Source organism: Plecotus auritus (assembly GCF_963455305.1).
Source record: "Plecotus auritus genome assembly, chromosome: 5".
Taxonomy (NCBI): Eukaryota; Metazoa; Chordata; class Mammalia; order Chiroptera; family Vespertilionidae; genus Plecotus; species Plecotus auritus.
Genome location: NC_137776.1, coordinates 179,182,209 through 179,207,637, shown reverse-complemented (window position 1 = coordinate 179,207,637; position 25,429 = coordinate 179,182,209). Strand labels below are relative to the sequence as shown.

The 25,429-nt window shown below is 46.7% G+C and overlaps 1 protein-coding gene across 3 annotated transcripts in view; it reads right to left on the bottom strand.

The window, feature by feature from the left end:
* The window catches only part of MVB12B (multivesicular body subunit 12B), a 159,091-nt gene extending 152,172 nt beyond the window's left edge, over positions 1 to 6,919 (bottom strand). The window contains exon 1 of one of the 3 annotated variants that reach the window (XM_080668686.1): positions 6,745 to 6,919. In XM_080668686.1, the coding sequence (XP_080524812.1) occupies positions 6,745 to 6,804 (60 nt within the window). In that variant the 5' untranslated portion in view covers positions 6,805 to 6,919. Of the gene's footprint in view, positions 1 to 6,239; positions 6,378 to 6,744 lie in introns of those variants that run through there. The other 2 variants (XM_080668687.1, XM_080668688.1) reach the window with 2 other exon arrangements.
* Positions 6,920 to 25,429: the final 18,510 nt, after the last annotated feature.

Sequence of the window (25,429 nt, the reverse complement as noted above, 5' to 3'; positions counted from 1 at the left end):
GCGTGTGGAGTAGAGAAGGGACCACAGGCAGAAGGCGTGGCATCAACAGCAGTGTGAGCAAACGCCGACGGCTGGGGCGACTCTGAGTAGCAGATGGGCTCTGGAACAAGCCTCTGAAATGTTTAAACCAACCAACAAATAAACAAAACAGTCTGCACGTCTCTGCTCTTTCTCAGGTCTAAGCAATGATGGGTCTACAGGAAGGAGTACCCAATGGCCAAAAGGGAAAAATGGCCAAGTCTTCCGTCCATCATCTCTTGGAACTGAATGCTTCTCAAATCAATGCCACTTCCTGCAGATCCCCACGGGGCCTCCTTATGCTATTAGCTCAGTGGGAGAATGGGAGGTAAAGGAGAGGAATGAAAAGGCTGCAAGCTTCGGAGGCAGAGGGACCCCAGTTTGAATGCCAGCCCTGATACTTACTTACAGCTGTGTGGCCCCAGGCAAGTAACTAAACTGGGCCTACGTTTCCATCCCTATAAAACTGGGATATGAAATAATACTATTTTCTCTGCAGCGTGATAATGTATATAAAGAACTTGCAGAATTTGCAGAACTTGCATCAAAAGATACACACAATCCACAGAGTAAAAAAGACAATTTACAGACTAGGAGAAAACATTTGCAAACAATATATCCGATAAGGGATTAAACTCTAAATCTACAAAGAACTCCTATAACTCAACAACAGCAGCAAAAACCACCCTGAAATTATTAAATGAAAAAATGGGCAAAGGACTCGACGAAACATTTCTTGAAAGGTGACACACAAATGGCCAACAAGCACGTGACAGGATGTGCACCATCACTCATCAGTAGGGAAGTGCAAACCAAGAGCACAGTGAGTATCGCCTCATGTCAATAGGATGGCTAGCATCAAAACCGACACATTGGTGTTGGCAAGGATGTGGGAAGTTAGAACCCTGGTACACCGTTGGTGGAAATGAAAATGCAGCTGTTAGGGAAAACGGTATGGTGATTCCTCAAAAATGTTTAAATAGAATTTCTATATGATCTGGCAATTATACTGCGGATATACCCAAAGAATTGAAAACGGGGTCTCGGAAGAGATATTAGTACATCCTTGTTCCCAGTGACATTATTCACAAGAGCAAAAAGATGACAGCAACCGAGTGTCTATAGACAAAGGAATGGATCAGCAAAATGTGGTATGTCCATACAAAGAAGTATCATTCAGTGTTAAAAAAGAGGAAATTGTGACACATGCTACAATATGAATGACCCTTAAGACGTTATGCTAAGTGAAATAAACCAGTCACAAAAGGTTAGATACTTATATGAGGTATTCAGTAGTAAAATTCATAGAAATAGAAAGTAGAATGGTAGTTGCCTGGGGCTGAGGGAAGAGAAAATGAGACTTATTTCAAGAGTATAGAGTTTCAGTTTCTCAAGATGAAAAAATTCCAGAGATGAGCTGCACAAGAATGTACTTAATGCCACTGATCTGTACAGTTAAAAATTATTAGGATGGCCCTAGCTGGTTTGGCTCAGTGGATAGACTCGCAGGGGTCCTCAAACTACGGCCCGCGGGCCACATGCGGCCAGCCAAGGACATTTATCCGGCCCGCGGGGTGCCACTGCCTGTCCTGCTTAGCAGCCGACTCGTCCCGGGCCCGCAGTGCGCATAGGAATTTGTTCATAGTTTTTTTTTTAAACTATAGTCCGGCCCTCCAATGGTCTGAGGGGCAGTGAACTGGCCCCTTGTTTAAAAAGTTTGAGGACCCCTGGAGAGCATTAGCCTGTGGATTAAAGGGTCCTGGGTTAGATTCCAGCCAGGGCCACGTGCCTGGGTTGCGGGCTCAATCCCCGGTGTGGGGTGTGCAGGAGGCAGCCAGTCAATGATTCTTTCTCATCATTGATGTTTCTATCTCCCCCTTCCTTGCTGAAATCAATAAAAAATAAAATTAATAAACTGTGAAAAAAGATTTTTAAAAAATGATTAGAATGGTAAAATTTTATGTTATGTATATTTTACAACTTTTTTTAAAAAGCATCTACAGCCCTGGCTGGTGTGGCTCAGTTGGTTGGAGCATCTTCCCAGATATGGAAAGGTTACGGGTTCGATTCTTGGTCAGGGCATATACCTCGGTTGTGGGTTCAATCCCAGGTCAGGGTGTGTACGGGAGGTAACCAATCAATGTTTGTCTCTCACATTGACGTTTTTCTTTCTCTCCCTTGCCCTCTCTCTTAAAAAATATAAATAAACACATCCTCGGGTGAGCACTGAAATAAAAACACACATCTAGAATCGTGGTTGCACAATAAGCCTAAGTGCAACCCAAACTTTGTTTTAAAACATGCAGATTTGGGGGCCCCATCCCAGATAGTTTGATTCCAGGTCTCGATTTGACATCCTGGAATCTGCATTTTCCTAAACATCCTATGGATGTTTAGCTCATCATGTATCCATTTACTAGGTGTACCAGTTAATAATGCGGATTTTTTTCAATAGACAGAGTTACACATATGTTGATATATATGCGATTTGATATGTATGCTCTTTTGTTGTATTGACAGCAAACTTCAAAACTTCATATGTCAAATTTGCTGAAGGTGTTAACATCATAGATATTTTTACGCTTAAAAACGTCGAATTTCATGCCAAAAAAAAGAGCATTTGCGGGAAGTTTTAATTCATTACTTTATTTTGAAGAAAAGTGCTGCTGAAAGTTATTGTATACTTCGGAAAGCTTATGGTGAACATGCTCGATCTCGAGATACTTGTGAACACTGTTTTAAACGCTTTAAAAGTGATGATTTTGGTATGAACGACAAAGAACGTCCAGGTCAACCGAAAAAATTTGAAGACCAACAATTATAAGCATTATTGGATGAAGATGCATGTCAAACTCAAAAACAACTTGCAGAAAGATTAAACGTTGTTCAGCAAACAATTTTCGATCATTTACAAGCGACGGGAAAGATCTTAAAGGAAGGAAAACGGGTGCCACATCAACTGAACGAAAGGAAAACCGAAAAGTCATAGTAAAATGTTGCTTCAACGGCACAAAAGAAAACCTTTTTTGCATCGAATTGTGACTGGCGATGAAAAGTGGATTTATTTTGAGAATCCCAAATGCTCCAAATCATGGGTTGATCCAAGTCAACCATCAACATCGACTGCAAGGCCAAATAGCTTTGGAAAGAAGACAATGCTCCGCGTTTTGTGGTGTATTATAAGCTTCTAAAACCAGGTGAAACCGTTAATACTGATCGCTACCGACAACAAATAATCATTTTGAACCCACTTTGATCATGAAACGACCAGAATGTGCCAGAAGACACGGCCAAGTAATTTTGCTTCATGATGACGCACCATCACACACTTCAAAACCAGTTAAAGACATGTTAAAAGATCTTGCCTGGGAAGTATTAACCCACCCGCCGTATTCACCAGACTTTGCTCCTTCTTCAGATTACCACTTGTTCGGATCGATGGCACACGCACTTTCTGAGCAGCACTTCAAAATGTACGAAGAAGTGGAAAATTGGGTCTCTGAATGGTCTGCCTCAAAACAAGAAAAGTTCTATTGGGACGGTATCCACAAATTACCTGAAAGATGGGGGAAATGTGTAGCTAGCCATAGACATTACTTTGAATAAAGCACTTTTGATGTTTCTCTGGAAATTATCGTATTTTCTTTGATTACAACATCCTCATTATTAACCGGTACACCTAGTATATATCTCTCCGAAAGGATCAAGGGATATTTTTTGAACACTTTGCTTTGTTGATCAGTATCCTGGTTTTTTTTTTTAAAGTAAGTGTGTGTGTGTGTGTGTGTGTGTAACGACCTGGTGTTGATGGCTCTAGTCACAGGCTCAACAAGATGGCCCTCTAGTCCTCAGGCAAGTATGGCCCTCAAAGCTCCAGTATGTGACCCCTGGGATCCAGGTGCCTGGGCCTCTCACATTTCAGCCTGGACAAGCTCTGCATCCCTCCACAAGAGAATCACGTAAACCAACCGCATGGCCACGCAACGTCCCCAACAAGGAGGCGGCGGCAAGCACACCCTGCAGCGGGCGTCTCTACCTCCCAAGCAGCTGGGAGAGACCTGCAGCAGGCAACCCCCTGCAAACAGCACAGACAATCCAGAGAAACCACAACTCCCACGGGCAGCCCAGCAAGCGCAGACCACGGAGAGCCCCTGGGGCCAGGGAGAGCCTTGGCGGGAGCAAGAAGCGCCTGGGGGAGAGGCTGCTCCCTCAGGGAACCCAGGCCTCCCCGCCCACAGCCTAACGAGCCAGGGAGACTGCTCGCTCAACCGCAACCCGCCAGATACAGTGTTCTCAGCCCACCACATCCAGCCATGCAGTCATTTGTTATCTTCATAATAGCACCTTGGACATTTCCCACGTTGGCTCCAACACCATCATTACTTTCCAGTGTGGCAAGGATATGCTCCTTCAGCATGAAGCATGGAGTACTTCCAACCTGCGAGGGCAGAGCGGCCCAGGACATCTGGATTCCGATGCCCCAGAAGCTGATCTGCAGTGAAACCCAGATCAACGCGCATCCCCTACCCCCGCCCCTTCCAAGGCCCTGAGAGGGGATCCAGCAATATGCATGATCATGCCGTTTCTGTCAAATGTACTAAAGGAAGATATTCTTTTCCTTATAGCCACGCCCCCCACACGCATATTGTTCAAATGGTAGACCCACAAAACTGGGGTCTGTCCCCGAACCCCACTTCAATTTAGTGAGGACCTCACATCCTCCACAATGTCACACGCACTCACGTACATTAGCTCCTTCAGCCTTGCAGGGTAGGATTTATTCTTAAGTCACTTTATCAAATAAGGAAATAGGGACTCAGAGAGGTTCTGTGACTTGCATAGGGTCACCTGAGTTCCAGGAGATACAGAGAAATTCAAATCCAAGCCCCTAAATTCAAGCCCAGTGTTCTTTCTACTCTACCATCTCTTTCTAGCTGCCCTGAGAACAGCTAAATAATAACTAGAAAAGCACTCAAAAAAAAAAAAATAACAAATGAAGCTACTCTTCTGATTAATCAGTTAACAAACCCTTGATAATATCCACTAACTTTAATGACCTGCGGTAGGCATGGAGCTAAGCACTCCTCTTGTAATATCTCATTTAATTCTCACCACAATCTTATGAGAGAGAATGATCATCATCAGCCTCACTCTACAGGTGAGGCAACTGCGGCTCAGAAAAGGTCACGAATTTGCCCAAGAACACGCAGTGAGTAGGAAAGCCAAGGTTTAGGATGAGGTCTATTTCTAAAGCCCTTGCACTTAACATGCATGGTGCACTATTCCAGCTGGAGGGGGGGGGGGGCGGGGGCGCAGCAGCTGGACGGAGGCAGGGCAGGGAAAACGCCTTCAGCATAAATCAGGAGTGTGGCCAAGAAGCTAGAAGGAAGGAAGGAAAAATGTGGACGAGAGAAGACGCTTCTAGGCTCAAGTGAACCCGTAATTGCCATGTCAACGGCTTCACCTGGGGCTTGGGGCCCAGGTCCCAGCAGAGGCCCTGTCTCTCAGAGGCCCCATTGAAATATTCCATGTGTGGCACCATATCCCAGAGCACCCGGCACAATTTCTGGAGAGCAAGAGAGGTGTCACGCATCTCCTGCCACTAACCTTCCCAGCGCAGGGAGTTTTTCAGTTAGTCTGGGCTTCCGCAGCGCTTATCTGCTAACTTTCCTAAGGCTTTCTGGTGCAGCTGATAAGATTTTCTAGCCCCGTTAAAAAGAGATGAGATCCAGCCAGCTGTCCAGAAATGCACAAGGAGATTATACTGAGAAGGAACCACCAGAGACAAAGGCCGCTGAAGAGGCACCGGCCTGCTGTCTGCTTTTGTGGCAGAAATCTTAGTTGGGTGCTGCTTCTCGATGGGGGCGGGGAGTGGAGAAGGGGCATCGGCCATTTGCCTTCTGCCCCGTGTGGCCCTCCTCTGCGCCCGCCCGGCTGAAGAGGCTGCGGAGGAGCGGGGAACAGAAGGGTCACAGCTTTAATTTAGGAAAAGTGATGTGTTGGAAACAAAGAGGACACAGATGCTCATGGGTCTGCCTTTTCCACCTGGCCTGTCTGGGGGATCTGGTGTCCCCCCCTGGCGCTAGGCCACAGCTCTTGTCCCATCCTCTTGCCCTCGAGCCTCACGTGAGCTGGAGCGCCCCTGGGGTGCTCATCAACACACCCGCCCTCCTTCCAGGGTGAGCACCCCAAGCCTCAGGCGCCCAGGCCCGGCACCTCACCTTGCAGACAGGTGCCTGGCTCCTGGGTGCCCAGGTCACAGGTGAGGCCACACCCCAGACACTGCCCGAGGCTCAGGTGCACTCAGGTCTGCACCCACGTGACTCCAGGGAGCTGGCCCCTAGGCCAGGCCGGTCCAACCACTGTCTGCAGGCGGTGCCCAGGCCCGGGCACAGGTGAGCCGCCTCCCCTCCCGCCCCGCCGGCGGGGCGCTCGGGAGGCCCCCCCGCCCCGGCCTGGGCGCCGCCTGCACTCGGTCCCGAGCTCCTGTCGCCTGCGCGCTGCAAGGCCGAGCCCGGACGGGAAGCCGCGGCGCAGGGCCGGGCAGCGGCCGCCAGGCCTGTCCCCGCGCGGGCCGGGCACGGAGCCCGCAGGCCTCCGTGCGCTCGCTCCGCCCGCCCGCCCGCCCGCCCCTCGGCCCGGGGCCCGCGCCCGCCCGCCCGCCCGCCGGGGCCGCAGGGCCGGCTCGCCGAGCCTCCGCCGCCCGGTCGCGCGGCCTCACTTAACTGTTCCCCGCTGGGGCGGCGGCGGGTCCCGGCTCCGTCTCACGCAGAAGCAGCTTCTCATCGCCCGGGCGGCGCGGGAGGGGCCGGGCCGGGGCCCAGGCGGCGGGGCCGGCGCCGCAGCTCGAGCGCGAGCCTCCCCGGCAGCGGCGGGGGCGGGGCGCGGCCTGGCGGCGGCGACCACGGCGGCGGCGCTCCCCGCGCGGGCCGGGCTGCGGGCCTCCCGGCGGCGCCCCAGGCTGGCTCGGGCGGGAGCGGGGAGTGGGAACCCAGGGACTCGCGTCCGGAGCCCGCGCCGCCACCCCGCCTCCCCCCCAGCCTGGCCGCCCCCAGCCTGCAGGCGGCCCCGTGCAGCCCAGACCCCCAGGAGCCCGGCCTCGCGGAGCCTGGGACCCAGCGTCCCCTCCCCCACGCCGGCCTCTTGGCGGACCCGCAGCCGCGGGGCTCTCCTAGGCCTCGCTGTGCCCTGGACCAGACCTAGCACACTGCCTCCTATCCCCGAGCCCCCAGGCCTCCTGGAGCCTTGGATAACCGTTCACACACCCACACACGCACCCACACACACACCCCGCGCCCCCATATACACACAAACACACACGGTGGCCTCTTGCAGGGCACCTGGCCCACCCAGCCCTTCTAGGCTTTAGAAACCCAGGCCAGTTCTTGGCTCAGCTCACTCCAGTTCAGGGCACCCTACTGCCCCACCTGACCCAACCCAAGCTTAGTCAGACCCCAGAGGCCAAGGTTCATCCCAGGCCTCTCAAACAGACCCCCATCTCCTAGCAATTGTCCACATCCCCACATGCACGCAGGCCTAGAGCCAGCCTCAGGGAAGCCTCTAGGACAGGGGTGGCCCGAGGTTCCTATAAGGCCCACGAAATCATTTGGTCTGGCCCTGCCAAGGTATTAGGGGTGAGTTAATTAAATGTTTGACCAAATATAGCAGGCTAATTTTTAAGTTGATAATTTTTGTATGGCCCACAAATGATGTTCTAAATATCCCGATAGCCCTTGGCAGGAAAAAGGTTCCCCACCCCTGATCCAGTAGGAGGGATTAAGCAGAGGTGCCTACCCTACAGCACTTGGGGAAAGGTACAAGCCAGATATGGCCTACACAGCCCCAGCACGGCACCCCACGCAGAGGCCAGGTGCTACTTGAAAGGCCTCTGCTCAGAAGGCTGGAGTAGTTGAAGCTAAGAACCATGCAGGAGTGATCTGCATCAAGTCGCTAATGCATCGAGTCCCATTTTCACACATTCTAGGCTTTTCCAAACAACTGTCTGATCCTAAAGAAAAGGGTGCCCAGCAGAATTGGTTGTGGAAGAAGAGGTCCCGTGGCGAAGCCATGCAGGTGTCTGTGTCACTCAAATGGCACTGGTTCAGGTGGTTTCACAGGCACATTCCAGCAAACCATTCATGGACAGACAATCCCTATGTTATTTAAACAGTTACACAGGAAAAATAAATGAGGTTTTCAATGTCATTTCTCAAGTTTAGCACAACCCGAGACCCAAATCCAACAGAGAGGACACCAAGAAAGAGAAGTGCAGGTCTAATATTGAACACTAGTTCCCTGAGAGGTTAATATATATTTTTGGCAGTCAAATAATTTGAGAATATGGTGCATACCATTTATACTCTACGTTTTGGAGAATCACAATAAGTATTAGTATATGAAGGTCTATGTGAGATCCAAGAGTGAAGAAACCTGTTTAGCCTGGCATTTCTTAAACTCATCTGAGCCAGGAACAGAAGTTTATCGATCAATCTCCAATATGTAAATCACTGCTATAGAGCAACCCACCTCAGTATACAGTAGTTGTAAAACTACTGAATAAAATTTTAGCAATTTAAAATCCAGCTTGCTGAAAAATAAATCAAAATCTACCATGATCAAACAAGATTTATTCCAAAAGAAAAAGGATAATTCAACATTAGGAAATCTGTAAAACTCGTCACATTGTTAAAGGAAAACAAATCACAGGATCTTATCAACAGGATAGATGCTTTAAAAATATTTAATAAACTTCAACTACTTACAAATTTTTAAAAATCTCTTAGTAAACTAGGGAGAAAATTTAAACATCTTAACATGACAAAGTTTATTTGTCAAAAGCTATCGATAAACTTTCTAATGGTGAAACACTAAAGGTATTCTCATTGAAGTAAAAAACAAAACAAGGATACCTGCTGTAATTGCTAAAAACTGTAGCCAATGCAATAAAATAAGAAAACTAAATAGGAAATACAAATATTGGAAAGGAAGAGACAAAATTGTCATTATTTCTTCATGATGTGAGTGCATACATAAAAATAAAAATTGAAGAGAATCAACTAAAAATTTTAGAGGTTTTGGTAAAATGGCCAGTTATCAGGTAAGCATCAAAATCAATGGCTTTCCTAAATGCTAAGGGAAAAGCCTTCTTCTCCATATTGAAGGACTTCCATTAGAATTAGACTCTTGGCCTATCTCCACTCTGAGGAGGATGAATGACTTGTCTGATTAGTGAGTTTGGGAGAAGGAACCAGACAAGAATAGATGCTTCTGAGTTCTCTTTTTGGCATTGTCTGATGGCATGAAGCAAATATTTTCATGTACTCTCCACTGTGTGGTAAGCTCCTGGGGCAGAGAGAGTGTTGTCCAGTACTGCCTGCTACTATAAAAGTAAATCTATCCAATTCAGGGGGAAATACAGAAAGCCCCACTTAGCTATAGTTCAAATGCTATAGTTTCCAGTCAGCTTTATTAGTAATGAAAGAAGTATTTTTATTTCCTGTGTCTCTTTCCTATAATTATGCTTCAGTTTCTTCCAAACTAAGAAGAGGGAGCAAGGTATTACTTATAGGAACCACTAAATAAAACACTAAATACCAGTAATTTCTACTCAAAAAGTTTCTACTCAAAAAGTTATATATATATATATATATATATATATATATATATATATATATATAACTTTTTTGAGTAGAAAATGTGCATTAGCAATGAATGCTATAAAATACCTAGGCATAAACTTAGCAAGAAATAGTCAGGCACAGAAACAAACTATAAAAGCTTAGCTTACATAAGGACATACAGGAAGTCCTTAATAAATGGAAAAGCATAGCAAATCTCTGGGCAGGAAGTCTCAATATTGCAAAGATGTCATGTCTCCCCCACTCAGTTCATAAATTTAATCCACATCAAAGAACCAACATGATTTGGGGGGGGTGGGGTACAATGGAACACGACAGTTATTTTCAAACTTATCCTGATAAATAAATATGGGGGGAAATCCAGGAATTATTTTTGAAATTGACTAATTATATTAATATTATGATAACACTACTACAATAATAATGAATATAAAATATAATGCAAAATTTACATTTTAATATGTTACAGCAGTATTGTGTGTAGAAATACACACTTTTATCATAGATTAAATTCCCTGTTTATAAATGCTTTGTTTTTATTCACTGATCTATATGTATATTCTTAATACCCCACTCCAAACTATATTCTCTTGCCTAGACCACTTCAATAATTTCTTCACTGGTTTCCTGGTTTTGCCTCCATCCAAACAATGAAAATCAGCAACAAGAATGATCATTTTAAAAAAATAATAAAACGCAACAAGTCACTCACTTGCTTAAAGCCCTCCATGGCTTTTCATAACATTCAAATGCTCCGACGTGACCTACAAGATCTCATGGTGTCTGGACCTTGCCTGACTCCCCACCTTCATCTCTGCTGCTCTAGACCCACAGGTTTGCTTTGAAATCCTTAAATATCAAAGCTCTTTCCTCCCTGGGGATTTCACCTAGAGCGCTCCTCCTCTCCATCTTTACGGGGTCTGGACCCTCTCATCCTTAACTCTCAGCATCAATGTCACCTCTTTGGAAGCCTTCACTGGTCATCTAAGTAGGTCCCTGATGTTTTCATACTGCATCAGTTCATTCCCTGCTTATCACTCATGACAATTTGTAACCACCTCCTATTTGTTCACCTGTTCGACTGTCGGTCTCCCCACCAGACTAAAAGCTCCGCCAAGGTATCTGTCCATTAAACATAAATGGGCCACACAGACTAGCCCCTCAGTAAAAGTCTGCTTAGTAGATAGATGTGTCAACACTTAATATGTGCATACCCTTTGCCCATGTCTAATAATTATCCAAAGTAAACCATCAGGCAAATGCACACAGATGTATGTTCAGGGATAATTATTTCAGCATTGCTGATAATGGGAAAATATTGAATATTGAATATATCCTAAAGGTCTAGCACTAGAAGACTGAGTCATAAAAAAAATGACATAGAAATGTACCATGGTATTTTGTTAAGTAAAAAAGGCAGGCTATAGAACAGAATGTATTTATTCTACCAGCCCATTAATTTTATACTTAATTGTGGTTATGTACATGTACTAATATATGCATAAAATACTTGGGAAAATGTATACCAACATCAACAGTTTAATGGCAGCTATATCTGTGGGGAAGGTAGAAACTTTATTTTCTCTTTCAGCCTATCTATATCCACATAGCTTAGAAATTTGGATGCAAGTAACAGAACACCCAACAGTAGTGGCTTGAGCAGTAGGCATTGATTGGACAGGCCAGCTGTCATCTACCTCAGCCTTCTTGTTATAGGAGAATGATGACATTAAGAACACATGTCTTCCATCCTTTGCTGGCATCCTCAGGATGGTTATCTTTTATGTTTACGTTTGTTGCCTCATGGGCACAGATGGCTCCTCCAGCTTCAGAGTCGTGGCCTCCTCTTCCATGGCAGGAGATTGGGTGGGAAGCAAAACCTCTCCCAGAAACTCCCCAGCAGACCTGCTAAGATCACATGGGCCAGAAATGGGTAACATGGCCATTCCTAATTGCAAGGGAGGCTAGGAAATTGGCTTTATCAATTATGGTCGCCTCCTGAGGCTGGCTATATTGTCAGGCCAATACAAATCCCCGTTCCCTTGGGCAATAATGTGGAGGTTCCTCAAACACTTGAAAATAGGACTCCCTGTGACCCAGCAGTTCCTCTTCTGGGCATATGTCGGAAGGAATATGTGCACTCCCCTGTTCACTGAGGCATTATTTACAACAGCCCAGCCATGGAAACAACCGAGTGACTGTTGACGGATGAATGGATAAAGAAAGTGTAGGAGATAGGTACAATAGAATATTATTCAGCCATAAAAAGAAAGGAAATCCTGCCATTTGTGACAACATGGATGAACCTTGAGGACATTATGCTAAGTTGAAATAACTCAGACAAAGAGAGACAAATGCTGCATGAGCTCACTTATATGTGGAATCTACAAAAAACAAACTCATAGAAACAGAGAGTAGATGGGCAGTTGCCAGGAGTGGGGATGAGGGGAGTGTGAGGAGGTGGGTGAGGGTAATCAGAGGGTATAAGTTTCCTATTATAAGATGAATAAGTACTGGGGATGTAATGTACAGCATGGTGACTATAGTTAACAGTTCTATACTGTATATTTGAAAGTTGCTAAGAGAGTAGATCTTAAAAGTTCTTACCACAAAAAAATAAAAAAATGTAACTCTGTAAGGTGATGGATGTGTTAACTAACCTTATTGTGGTAATTGTTTCACAATAGTGTAATATCAGATCATCATGTTGCATACCCTAAACTTACACAATGTTGTATGTCAATTATATATTAACTAGAGGCCCAGTGCACGAAATTTGTGCATGCAGTGGTGTGTGGGGGGGGGTCCGTCAGCCCAGCCTGCACCCTCTCCAATCTGGGACCCCTTGGGGGATGTCTGACTGCCCATAAACAGGTTTACCAGCAGTCGGACATCCCTCTCACAATCCTGGACCACTGGCTCCTAATTGCTCACCTGCCTGCCTGCCTGATTGCCCCTAACCACTCTGCATGCTGGCCTGATCACCCCTAACTGCTCTCCCCTAACTGTCTCTGCCTCGGCCCCTGCCACCATGGCTTTGTCCGGAAGGACATCCAGAAGGATGTCCGGAAGATGTCCAGTCTAATTAGCATATTACCCTTTTATTAGTATAGATAAAGCTGAAAAAAAGAAAATTCAAAAAAAATCACTGTTTCCTTATCAGGGAGGAAGGAAGTTAAGATTTAAAAAATTTTTAATAATGAACATATATAACCTTTACAATCAGGAAAAAAATGTAAACATATTTCAGACATGATGAGATCCCAGGAGGTATTCAATGCCACAAGCTACTTGTTCTGAAAGAGAGGTAGGTAAGTGTGGCCACAGTTTGGAGAGCAGGTCCTCGCTGCTTACTAGGTCTTACCCATGCAAGTCAAGGACCAACTCGGGCAGCTTCCTGAACCCGAGCTCTCCACCACTCACTTTTGTCCTCCTTCAGGGCCCTCTCAATCCTTACTCCTAGGGTTGTGTTCTGGTATTGATCTGTGGGACCCAGAACGGACTGACTCTGCCTTGGGAGAGTGAGGGTAAAATTTCATCGGTTGTCAGCCTTGCCAGCTACACAGAACTTGTCTGTGGTCTGAAGAGTTTCTGATATGATCTGTGCTCTCAGATTGAACACGGATGCCTGCGGGAGCAGGAGGCAAGCAGGTGGGATGAACGTGTTGTGGGGCAGGTGTTTACATGTGGCTGGCTCCTTTTCACAAGAGGTTGACGGGAAGGATGTGAAAAATAAACACAGAATAACCACAAACAGTGCTGTTGAAACTAAGAAACCATAACCACGTGCAGGATTGCTTTTCTTATAAGGAGGCACCACATAATGACAGACCCACAATGCAATTCTTTCCATAGCCTCTTTAATCAAGAGGAGCTTGATCTGAGAGATGGCACAAAGAAGGCATTGAAGACATATGTCCATATATTCACTGCAGTATTACTTACAATAGCCACGATATGGAAGCAACCTATGTGTCCACCAAAGGATGAGTGGATAAAGAAGAAATGGTGCGTATATACAATGGAATATGACTCAGCTGTAAAAAAGAATGAAATTTTGCCATCTGCAACACCATGGATGGACCTAGAGGGTATTGTGCTGAGAGCAATGAGGCAGAGGAAGACAAATGCCATATGATTTCACTTCTATGTAGAATCTAAAATAAATAAATAAATAAACAAACAAGCAGAACAGAAACAGACTCATTGATTCAGAGATCAGTCTGACAGTTTCCTGATGAGAGGGGCTTGGGGGCGCTGGGTGAAAAAGGTGAAAGGATTAAGAAATACAAATGGATAGTAATAGAATAGTCACAGGGATATAAAATACAGCACAGGGAATATAGGCAATAATATTGGAATAACTATGTACGGTATCAGGTAGGGATGATCACTTAGTATGTTCTATAATATCTAATCAGTGGGTTATACACCTGAAACTAATACAATATTATATGTCAACTGCAACTAAAAAATATTTTTAAAAAAATGAAGGCATTGAAGAAAAGCAGTTTCCTTATCTCTTGAATGAACAATGTCAGTTCTCAATGGCAGTTGTACTGGTGACTCCCAAATTTATGTCCCTAGCCTGGATTTTCCCTGAACTCCAAATGCATATGTCCAATGGCCTACCTGACATGCCCTTGAATTGCTAGTGGGCATCTCCAATATAACACATCTGGAATTCAGCTCCTGAGCATCGCTTCCACACCTGCTCCTCCCCCAGACTTCTCCGTCTCATCTACTGGAAACACGTGCTTTCCAGTTGCTCAGCCAAACACCTGGGTGCCATCTTTGGCTCCCCTTTTTCTCTTGAGGCATCACATCCAATACGTCAGCCTCAAGGCTCAGGATGGTAAAGGAGGTGCCTCTACCGAGTGCCAGTTCATTTTGATCTGTGGGGGAAGGCAGAGCATGCTCCATTGGAAGGATGCATACAAGTGGGGCAGGCAGGAAACAGTGGGGTTGGGCACAGGAAGGAGGTGCTCCGGGTGGAAAGGACAAGCACCAAGGGCACAAAAACAGGAGGGGAGCTTCCACGGAGATGACAGGGGGGTGAGCCTGACTGGAGGGGCCAGGTGAAGTAAGACTGGAGAAGCAGGTGGAATCTGGCCAGCTCCTCAGGTCCTGACCAGGGTTCTGTAGGTGCCCCCAGCTCACTCTCCAGGTCCCTCCAGAGCCTGGCACCAATCCCCAATGCATTGCCTGCTCCTCCAGCATTCACCAAGACTCCTGGCCTTTGCCCATATGGCTGCCCTTGGCTCTCAGCAGCCTGGTTCCTAAGCCTATGTCTTTGTCTCTGGACCTTGGCTGCTGCTGTCCACCCAGTCGTGTAGCCTCCAAGTACCAGTTCATGGGCCAGGCCTTGTCAATGAGTCAGGAAACACAAATAGGAAGACAAGAAAACTAAGGACAAGGTGGCATTGTAGAAGCAGAATTGCATTTCCATCTGCCCGCTACCACCTCACAGGAAGATGGCTGGACATAGTGAATGTGTGGGGAATGTCTGGAATGCTCTGGCTCAACATGTAAGCCACATGGTGAGCCCAAAATTTATTTTTAGGGGCCCAGAGGGGAGAGATACCTCAAACAGGTAAGCAGTTATTACAGTAAAAGGCCTGTGAGACTACTGATTGAGAGCTACATGTATGGCTACGTGATGTGAGCATTAGCATATCACAGTAAAAGAAGACAAGCAGTGATTTCAAATGTGACTCCCAACTTGAACCTTTCGAGGGTGTTCTTTGAATGAAAAGTGGCCATTTGCCTCCAGCAGCTTCTTACCCATGCAACTCAGAACAGGTCCACAGTGGGTCATGGCACAGGCACACTTACTTAATGATGATAAAAGATTCTCCTGGGCAATTCCAGGAAGCCAATTAACGTGTAGTATCCATGTATACCCGACTAACGTGTCATGCATGTGCTTGGTGCATGTGTGTGTATGTGTCTGTGTGGGTGAGAAGCTGCCAACTGTCTTTTCTATGAAAGAAATGTTCTTTATTGTGCTATTATTTCCTTCTGGCTTATAAATATTAAGATTTCCTTTATTCGATGAAATGATGATGACAGTATAGACTTCTGAGACCAAAATTGCTCTTTGTTAGTCTCTAAGTTATTTTTGTAATTTACCAATCCAAGATCCCAAAATCTGGGAATCAGGGCCTCCCTGATTAAACATTTGGTTCTGAACCCTGGACCCCAGTTTGGGCCCGAGCGTCCCTCCAGGATACAACTTTCTGTGTTTTTTGGTCCAAGAGGTAAAATGTGCATAACATTTGAAGCCACAAGTGAGCCTGGCTGATGTGGCTCAGTGGTTGAGCATCAACCCATGAACCAGGAGATTCAATTCCTGGTCAGAACACATGCCCAGGTTGCGGACACCATCCCTAATAGGGAGCGTGTAGGAGGCAGCCGATCAATGATTCTCTCTCATCATTGATGTTTCTATCCCTCTCTCTCTCTCTCCCTTCCTCTTTCCAAAATCAATAAAAACACATTAAATAAATAAATAAATAAATAAATAAACAAACAAACACATAAAGCCACAAGTGACAAATTCCAAAGGGAAGGAGCTGGATTATAACTTCAGAGCCTAGTCACAGCTGGGATTCCCTCTGCTGCCATGATTCACATTTTTCACACAGTAACCAGAGCGCCAATTTGAAATATAGATCAGATTCTTTTACTCTCTATGGTAGAGACTGCTGGGGCTCACCAAGGTATCTGTGTGCCCGTTTACATTTCCCAGCTGCCTCTGTGGTTTGCTTGACCATGTGACTAGTTCTGACCAATGGGATATGAGCAGAGTGATGTATATTACTTCCAGGGAATGGTGTGCCTTCCCCATTCTCTTCTGTCCTTCTACCTGTCCCCAGGGAGATAACATCAGGGTGAACTTGAAGCCACAAGATGATGGAGCTACAAGATGGAGGCAGGCTGAGTTCCCTAGTTGTTTAGAGGAAATCCTCCAGACACACAGCAAGCTGTGACATAAGAGAGAAATAAACTTCTCTTGTGGAAAGCCACTGAGATTTGAGTGCTTATTTGTTACTGCAGCATAGCCTATCCCAGTGGTCGGCAAACTGCGGCTCGCTGTTGACTAATGAGTTTGCCGACCACTGCGTAAGGCATTATTACCCTTACCCAGAAGTTTTGACTTCAGGTTAAAGACATTAGTACATTATTAAAATGTTTTTTAAGTGTTTTCCCCTAGCAGTGGTCGGCAAACTCATGAGTCAACAGAGCTGCAGTTTGCTGACCACTGGCCTATCCTATTCTGACTGACAAACACCTTTGCTAAAATACCCACCAGTGCCTTCCCAATGCATTCAGAAAAAGGTCCAAAATATTTTCCTTGGCTTACAAAGCCCTACCGGTTGTAACCCTGCCTACCTCTTGGCATTCCTCTCCTGTCCCTGGTCCCCACATTCACTATGTTCTAGGCCAGGGGTGGGCAAACTTTTTGACTCGAGGGCCACAATGGGTTCTTAAACTGGACCGGAGGGCCGAAACAAAAGCATGGATGGAGTGTTTGTGTGAACTAATATAAATTCAAAGTAAAGGAGCGGAGGGGAGAGCAAGAGAACTGGATAGAACAGCCGGATCCAGCCCGCGGGCCGTAGTTTGCCCAAGGCTGTTCTAGGCACACCAGCCACTGAAGGATGCCCATACACACCGAGATCACTCACACCATGGACATTTCCACTGGTGATTCTTTCCACCTGCAAATTCTACTGCTAGATCTTACTCCCTCTCGACATTCATCTCAACGTAACTGCCTCAGAGAAACCTTCCTTCATCACCGAGGTTGAAAAGCCTCCACTTGTCACTCCATCTCATCATGTTTTATTTTCATCCCGGCATTTATCACTACCAGGTACTTCCTCTTTTTATTTAATTGTTTGTTTGTTTCCCATCTTGCCTGTCTTGTTTACTACTGAATCCCCAGTGCCTGGTGAAAAACCTGGGGTACAGTTGAGGCTCAAAAGATCTACAGTTGTTGTGTAAGTGGATGAATGAACAAATGACACAGCGCTGTCTCTTCTGTCTGCCCAAAGAGTTACCTGTGCTTAGTAAGCAATGGGACAGTGTTCCTGTTATCCACTGCTTCCCACAGTGACTTATAATAAGAGCAATCATTTACTTTGTTCATGAATCTGGGGGTTGACTCAGTTCTGCTAGACAGTTCTCACTTGGGGTGTCTCATGAGGATACATTCAGATGGTGGCTGGGGCCTGGGTTATTCTAAAGACCGACTCACTCACATGTCTGGCTCCTGGACTGGGAAGACTCAAACATAGGGGGCTTATTCCACCAATCAGCTGTGTGACTTTAGGCAAGTTACTTAAACTCTCTGAGCCCCAGATCTCTATATGCAAAATAAGATCAGAAATGATAACACCTACCATTTATTGGACACTTACTATGTCCCAGGCACCATATATGCCAAATTCTTTGTGTACCTGTCTCACATAATCCTTATAACAACCTATTCTGTAGATGTTCCTATCATAGGGCCTACTTATTTTATAGATGAAGAAACTGAGATTCAGAGAAGTTTAAGTATCTTGCTCGAAGGTATATAATAGCTAATCATGCCAGAAACTTCTAGTTAGCCCACCTGGTGTGGCTCAGTGGTTGAGCATCCACCTATGAACCAGGAGGTCACAGTTAGATTTCCAGTCAGAGCACATGCCCAGATTGAAGGCTTGATCCCCAGTAGGGGCTGTGCAGGAGGCAGCTGATTAATGATCTCTCATCATTGATGTTTCTCTCTCTCTCTCTCTCTCTCTCTCTCTCTCTCTCTCTCTCTCTCCCTCTCCCTCTCCCTCTCCCTCTCCCTCTCCCTCTCCCTCTCCCTCTCCCTCTCCCTCTCCCTTCCTGTCTGAAATCAATAAAAATATATTTTTTAAAAAAGAAACTTCTAGTTAATGTGGTACATTAAGGCAATATGGGAAACCCCTTATCCTATTCTAAACATATTAAAATACTAGATGATAGATAACCCCAGAATGTAAATGCGTAGCCGAATTCAAAGCTAAGAAAGAAGACGCCCCAGGTGCCAGATAAAGAGGCAACTTGATGGTGGGAAGATGAGCAGGACCTGAGGTTGAGGAGTTCCCCGGGCTGGGGAGCAGCTGGTCCTGTGAACGCAATGGGTTGGAACTGAACTTTGTGCACGAAGCCAAGGCCCCAGGGAAGTGCTTGCTAAGAGACAGAGGCACCAGGACAACTCAGCCCAGGGTTCTCATGCCACCGATTCCCCATGAGCAGCCAGCGGCCCCATGACCTTCAGCGGAGCTGGAACATCCAAGTGACACGACTCAGTCAGGCCTGGGGCAGGGGACCGATCTGGCCACATGATTCCTGCCTGTGTGCTGACCATCAGCACTGTCATTTATTTAAGCATGCAACTCAAATAAACCATCTCTAGACACCCGTAGTTGTCCCTTCTCATTACTATCCACTCTAAAAGTCTGTTAGCACTGACAAAAGATAAAGAAGAAAAAGGAAACCTCGGAAGGTAAACAAAGCACTTGTAAATCAATGAAGGGTCATTAGGATGCTCGAGTTGGAAAACACTCCTTATCAAAACATGTAGATTGTGAGCCAAAGCCATGGTTACAAGGGACTTTCACCCTCAAAAAAAATCTGTGTAGAAGAATCAGGCTGCAAATAAGGCTACACAGCACTACTTAGAACAGACAGCACAGACGTGGGCATCGGAAAGGGAAAAAGGGAAATTTCCAGATGATGTGGGTTCAAGAAGACATCATCATGATAATTAGAAAGTACCATTCTTACCAATAAAGACAGAAATCTACCCATCAAAATTTATAGGCGGGGGTGGGGGAGAATTCTGCCCACTGGTCTGCAAAAGAGGCCAAAAGACTTGCCATTCGCCTGGGCCAAGAGTAGAAAACAGGAGTCCAGGCCTGCACCTTTTCCAGCGTCAAGCCTGGAGCCATGGAGACCGACCCTGGAGAATTAATAAGCAACCTCACCTGGGACCAGAGAAAGACCTTGGGGTGCCCCGTGGAGGCAAGCTTCCCACTGCTCCATGAATCCAACTGGGCACGGGGGACTCCCAGGGAAACAAGCGCTCCTTAGTGTGAGTTCGGGGGCAACAATGACAAAGCACTCAAGGAAACAAGACACCAAGACAAAGACCCTGTGGGTACATCCAAGGAGCCATTTGTACCCCAAGACCCGAGATAAAAGAACAGCTGGAAAGAGCTGTGCATTTCAACCTGTTCAATGAAATTAAAAGGAGGAATGAAACATAAAGCAAGGAGTGTTAGGAGAATCGGCTAGTGTGGGGCAGAGCTGATACTCGAACCCAGGTCCGCAGCTGAGTCAAACCAAATGCGGGCACCTCGTGTCTGCATGTTAGAGGACCGGCGGGGGACAGACAAAAGAATCTGTCCTGACCATCCCTTTCCTGTTTGTTTCCCAAGCAAAAGTCTGCTCCATGGATTAGAAGCCACCAGTGTCCACCGTCTGTTGACTGCCATTGACTTTCCAAAAAAAGTAGGTCTAAGTCAGCCTTGGGCAAACTACGGCCCGCGGGCTGGATCCGGCTGTTCTATCCGGTTCTCTTGCTCTCCCCTCCGCTCCTTTACTTTGAATTTATATTAGTTCACACAAACACTCCATCCATGCTTTTGTTCCGGCCCTCCGGTCCAGTTTAAGAACCCATTGTGGCCCTCGAGTCAAAAAGTTTGCCCACCCCTGGTCTAAGTGATCAACCCCTTTATTGTAGGACAGATAGGTGTGGAGGAGGAAGTAAGGGTTACCTACTGCCCTTCAGGGTATTAACTAGGGCCTGAGCAGAGACTCTACCTGCAAGCACAGGAATATTTTATCATTCATTCATTTGTTCATTCATTCACTCATTCGTTCACTATTTTTTAACTAAACACCATCCCAAGAATCCCAAGAGCAAGTCCGCAGGCCTCCGTTCCGATCCCCGCTGCTATAGCCTTGACCAAGGCCCTGCGTCTCCCTGGGTCTCAATTTTCTCAACTCCGTGGAGACAATAATTGGCCTTCCTGCAGGCTTGTAGGGCGGAATGAAGAAAATGCATGTGAAGCACAGAGCCCAGCCTGAGCCGGAGCTGTGGTGCAAGGGGCACTCCCACCCCCGTGTCCCAGGGCTCAGGGTGTGGGCTCCTTTCAGCGGGGAAGTGGGTGGAGAGTGAGACAAAGTTCAGTGTCGGAGGCCGGGCTGTGTGCTCCGATGGGGCTGAGACAAAGAGGCCATTAGGATGCCGCCACCTCCCAGCCCCTGTTGCTTCCTCCTCTCCCGGCCCCCACGGGGATTCTGCTCAGTCCCATTGTTTTGCTCCTGTATCTGGTTTTGTGACAGTTTTAAAGACACCAACATGCCACAGAATTCACACCGGAGCCACTCCAGCCTCAGCTGCCGTCCTCTCGCCGTCATCGCCAACATATGTTTAACACGCTGTTCTTCCGCTTTTGTAAACACACTGTCTTCTTTCAAGTCTCAAGTTAACATGATCCTTCCCCTCTCCTTTCAAATCCTGCCTTCCAGCCACATGTCTGGTCAGATTTCAGATCTAAACACACACACACACACACACACACACACAACAGAGGACCCACGTGCATGGAGACCCAGAGGTGAGCAGATACCATTCCTACAGCCCTCTCAGCGCCGCCCCCCCCGCCTCCGACCCTTCCCAGACTGTGATGCCCTGGATTACAGACTCACTTAGATACATGGCACTATCAGGTCCACACAGAACATGTTGGGGTCTCATGAACACAGGCACGCTGATTCCCAGGAACCCCTGCATTACTCACAAGGACAAAGTCCCCAAAGGTCAGACACTAAAGAACAGAGACACAGACACAGAAACACAGATGTGCAATCATGTGCTCAGAGGGACCCACAGAATAGCCATGTGCTCACAGATATTGGGCTGGACTGTGTCCCCCTGAAATCCACATGTTGAAGACCTAACCCCCAGCACCTCAGACTGTGACTGTACTTGGAGATACATTTCCTTTGAAGGGGAAATTAAGGTCATAAGGTTGGGCCCTAACCCAATATGATGGGTGTCCTTTTAGGACCCAGACACACCCTGTGAGGACACAGGCAGAAGACGGTCATCTCCATGCTGGCGGGAGAGGACTCAGCAGAAGTCAACTCTGCCGACACCTTGAGCTCAGATTTCCAGCCTCCAGAACGGGGAGACAATACAATTCTGTTTTTAAACCACGTTGCATGGCAGCCCTAGCCGACTCAGACAGACCTGGGGACACAACCCACCGCCTCCTTCCCAGCCTTGCACTGAGCCCCCGCTTTCACAGACCCGAAGCCCAGGGCCTGCTGGTGAACCCCATTCCCCACAGAACCTTCCTCCTCAGAGATTGAGTTTTGTCCAGTCTCCCAGCAAGAGGAAAAGGCACCCAGGGACTTCCTTGACTGGACAGTGAAATCGTGGAAAGTACTATAATGAGACTAGAGGCCCGATGCACGAAGATTTGTGCAAGAATGGGCCTTCCTTCCCCTGGCTGCTGGCACCACCTTTGCTCTGGCCAGAGCCGGCTTTTCGCTCCGGCCCAGAGCCGCCTTTCCGCCTTCCCATGCTGCCCAGAGGCCCGGAGCGGCTGGGGCAGAGTGGAATGCCTGTGTCGTTGCCATGGCAATGACGCAAGCGTCCCGCCCTGCCCCTGGTCACTCGGCGCCTGTGTATGCAAATTAACCCACCATCTTTGTTGGGTTGATTTGCATACTCACTCCTGATTGGCTGGTGGGTGTCATGAAGGTACGGTCAATTTGCATCTTACTCTTTTATTAGTGTAGAATGGCTCAAACAACTGTAGGTTCCAAGGGCTGTTCCAAATGCTTGTCAGGCATTAATTCATCTATCCTTCTCAACCCTCTCCTTCAAGGTCAGTGCTGCTATCAAAATCCCTGTTCAAGAGATGGTGAAACCAGGGAAAGAGAGGTCAAGTGATTTGCCTGAGATCACACAGCCAGCCTGAGCTGATACTTGAATCAAGGCGGCCTGGCCCAAGCCTAGCTCTGAACCATGGAGCAATCTACCAGCAGATCAGAGACAGGGCCAACCTGCAGAAGAGGTCAAATGCTTGGTCCAGGAGAAAGGGAGCCACAATGCTTTCCTGTGGGCACAGAATGTTCTTGGGTCTTGAGGTGCGAGGCAAAACCCTGCACTCAGGGGCTGGCAACATCATTTGTGGGGCCCAGTGCAAAACGAAAACATAGGCCCCCTTGTTCAAAACGCAAGGGGAAAAGTGCAATAAAAAAATATTAAAATAGAAAGTTTTTTCCTTTATTCAGTGGCTTCCCTCTCTACTTATCATAATATTCTTATTTGCTATTTAATGCCATTCTAAGTAAAGAAATAATGTAAATATGAATTTTACTTTATATTTTGCAATGCCAGTTTTAAATGCAAATATAAGAGCATTTAACTCGTAGGTGGAATCAGCAAAAAGCATGCATATTTTGTACCTGCTAGACACGTATTTCATTCCTACCAGAACAGGAGGAATGCTGCATGAAATGAGCTCAACTGTTTCTATTTGACTCCCTGACATATGCACTTTCTCCTCCACGGTCTACCTGTAGCTTACTGATGAGCAGGGGAGGGCTGGAGGGAAAGGAACTCTGACTGCCCTAGCTTTTCCTTCCCTCCTACGTCATGGCTTTCAACCTGGGTGCTTGGCTAATCCCAGGAAGGAGCATGAATAAGAAAGGATATGATAGGGTTGCTTGGTAGCTCATGTTTCTTAAGATACTTTTGCCTTCTATCTTCCAAGCAAATTCTTTAAAAACACACACACACACAATTTTTTAAATATATATTTTTATCGATTTTAGAGAGGAAGGGAAAGGGAGAGATAGATAGAAACATCAATGATTAAAGAGAATCATTGACCAGCTGCCACCTACATGCCCCCTACTGGGGATTGAGCCTACAACCCAGCATGTGCCCTTAACCGAAATTGAACCTGGGACCCTTCAGTCCACAGGCCGATGCTCTATCCACTGAGCGAAACCGGCTAGCGCCCAAGCACATTCTTATTTGAAGGAAAAGTGTGGCCTCCTGGGGCTGTGGGCACCCCCACTGAGCTGTTAAAATGACAAACTTACCTTCTAATTGCTTTGAGTCTGACTGGATTCCCAGGCATCGGGGATCCCCTGGAATTCCGTGCTCCTGAGATGTTGCAAACACAATCCACCAAAGCGGGGGCAAGGAGCAGCGGCTGGCATACTGCGCATGTCTCCCCTGCTCACGTGCACGCTTCATCAACCCATTGGCCTTAACCTACAAAGCACCAGTTCAAAGGTAGAATTATTTACACAAATACCGACTCATGCTGCACCCCTGACACTAACATAACGCTGTATGCCAATCATACCTCAACTTAAACAAGGTATTCAGAGTCTCAAAATGGCAACAGCAAAGCCCTAAGCCAAGCTCATGGCTCTCCTGAGCCAGTGTGACTGCAGAGTCGCCTGCCTGTGAATGGGCCCTGCAGGCCCTGGCCATGTCCCTGCACCCACCACAGCCTCCGCTCAGCTCGCAGCATCTCCTCCTGGGACCTGGCAGCTTCCTCAGAAAGACTGCGGCCCTCCCAGGCCTCCCGGCCCTGCCTGGTGGTCTAGCTCTGGGCCCTGGGGCAGCGATCACTCAGTGTCTGGAAGTCCATCCTTCCCGCTGACCTAATGTCTGGATGCTGGGATCACGTGGGCACGTTCATAGGTAGAGTTGTTAGTTTATCCTAAAGCACACGCTCTGCCCCCCCTTGCACCTGAAGAATGATTGCCCATCGGCGGTGGGGATGTGTGTGTGCTGCTGGTTCCCCCCAGTCTGTGAGTGGGGAGGGGAGTCATAAGCCAGACAGCCTGTTTTTCTCTTTATAAATAATTCACTTTTTATTGCACAAGCAGTCCCTAAATACCTTCTCCTTTCTCTCTTCTGTAAAAAACAACAACACAGAAATAACAACAATAAAGCTAAGTCCTCTTTGACTCCTTCCCACTATCCCACTTACCTACCACTTCTCCCACTCGCGCCCCCCATGAGGTCCTTTCCAACGGTCTCACAGGTTGCTACTCCGATTCCCCTTCGAATCACCCTAATAGTTTGCTACATTTGTGCCTATAAATTTTTAAAAAGTATTGCGCGTGTTTCTGTTTCTCTGCGGCTATTCATAAAAAGTTGTCCTGTTTTATGTTCTTTTTGCCACTTGTTTTACTCACGCAACAATATTTCTTCATGTTGTGGCATGGATTTACCTCACTCTTTTAAACAGTTGTGTGGTACTACATAGTATGGCCATGCTATGGTTTATGTAGCTAGCCCCCTGCTGATGGGTATTCAGGTTGGCTCCATTCTTTTACTCTTCTGAACAATACTGCAGTAAACGTGCTTACACAAGCCTCCGTGTGCACACACACTCAAACATTTTCTCTAGGGGAGACACTAGCAAGTGGATTTGTCGTCCTTCAAAGTGGTTGTGCCATTTGCATCGTCACCGGCAGAAGCCAAGAGTCCCTCACTAACGTTTAACATAAACTTTAATTTTTGTGCGCGCCAATCTGATGAGTGACATATAGTTCATGGTAATTTAATGTTTTATTTCCTTGATTACTAGTGAAACGGAACATTCTTCAAGTTTATTGGCCATTTGAATTTCCTTTTCCATAAATCGACTGATTTTTAGTATTTGCTGAGTGTTCTATTGGGTCATTTGTCTTTTTCTTATTGATTG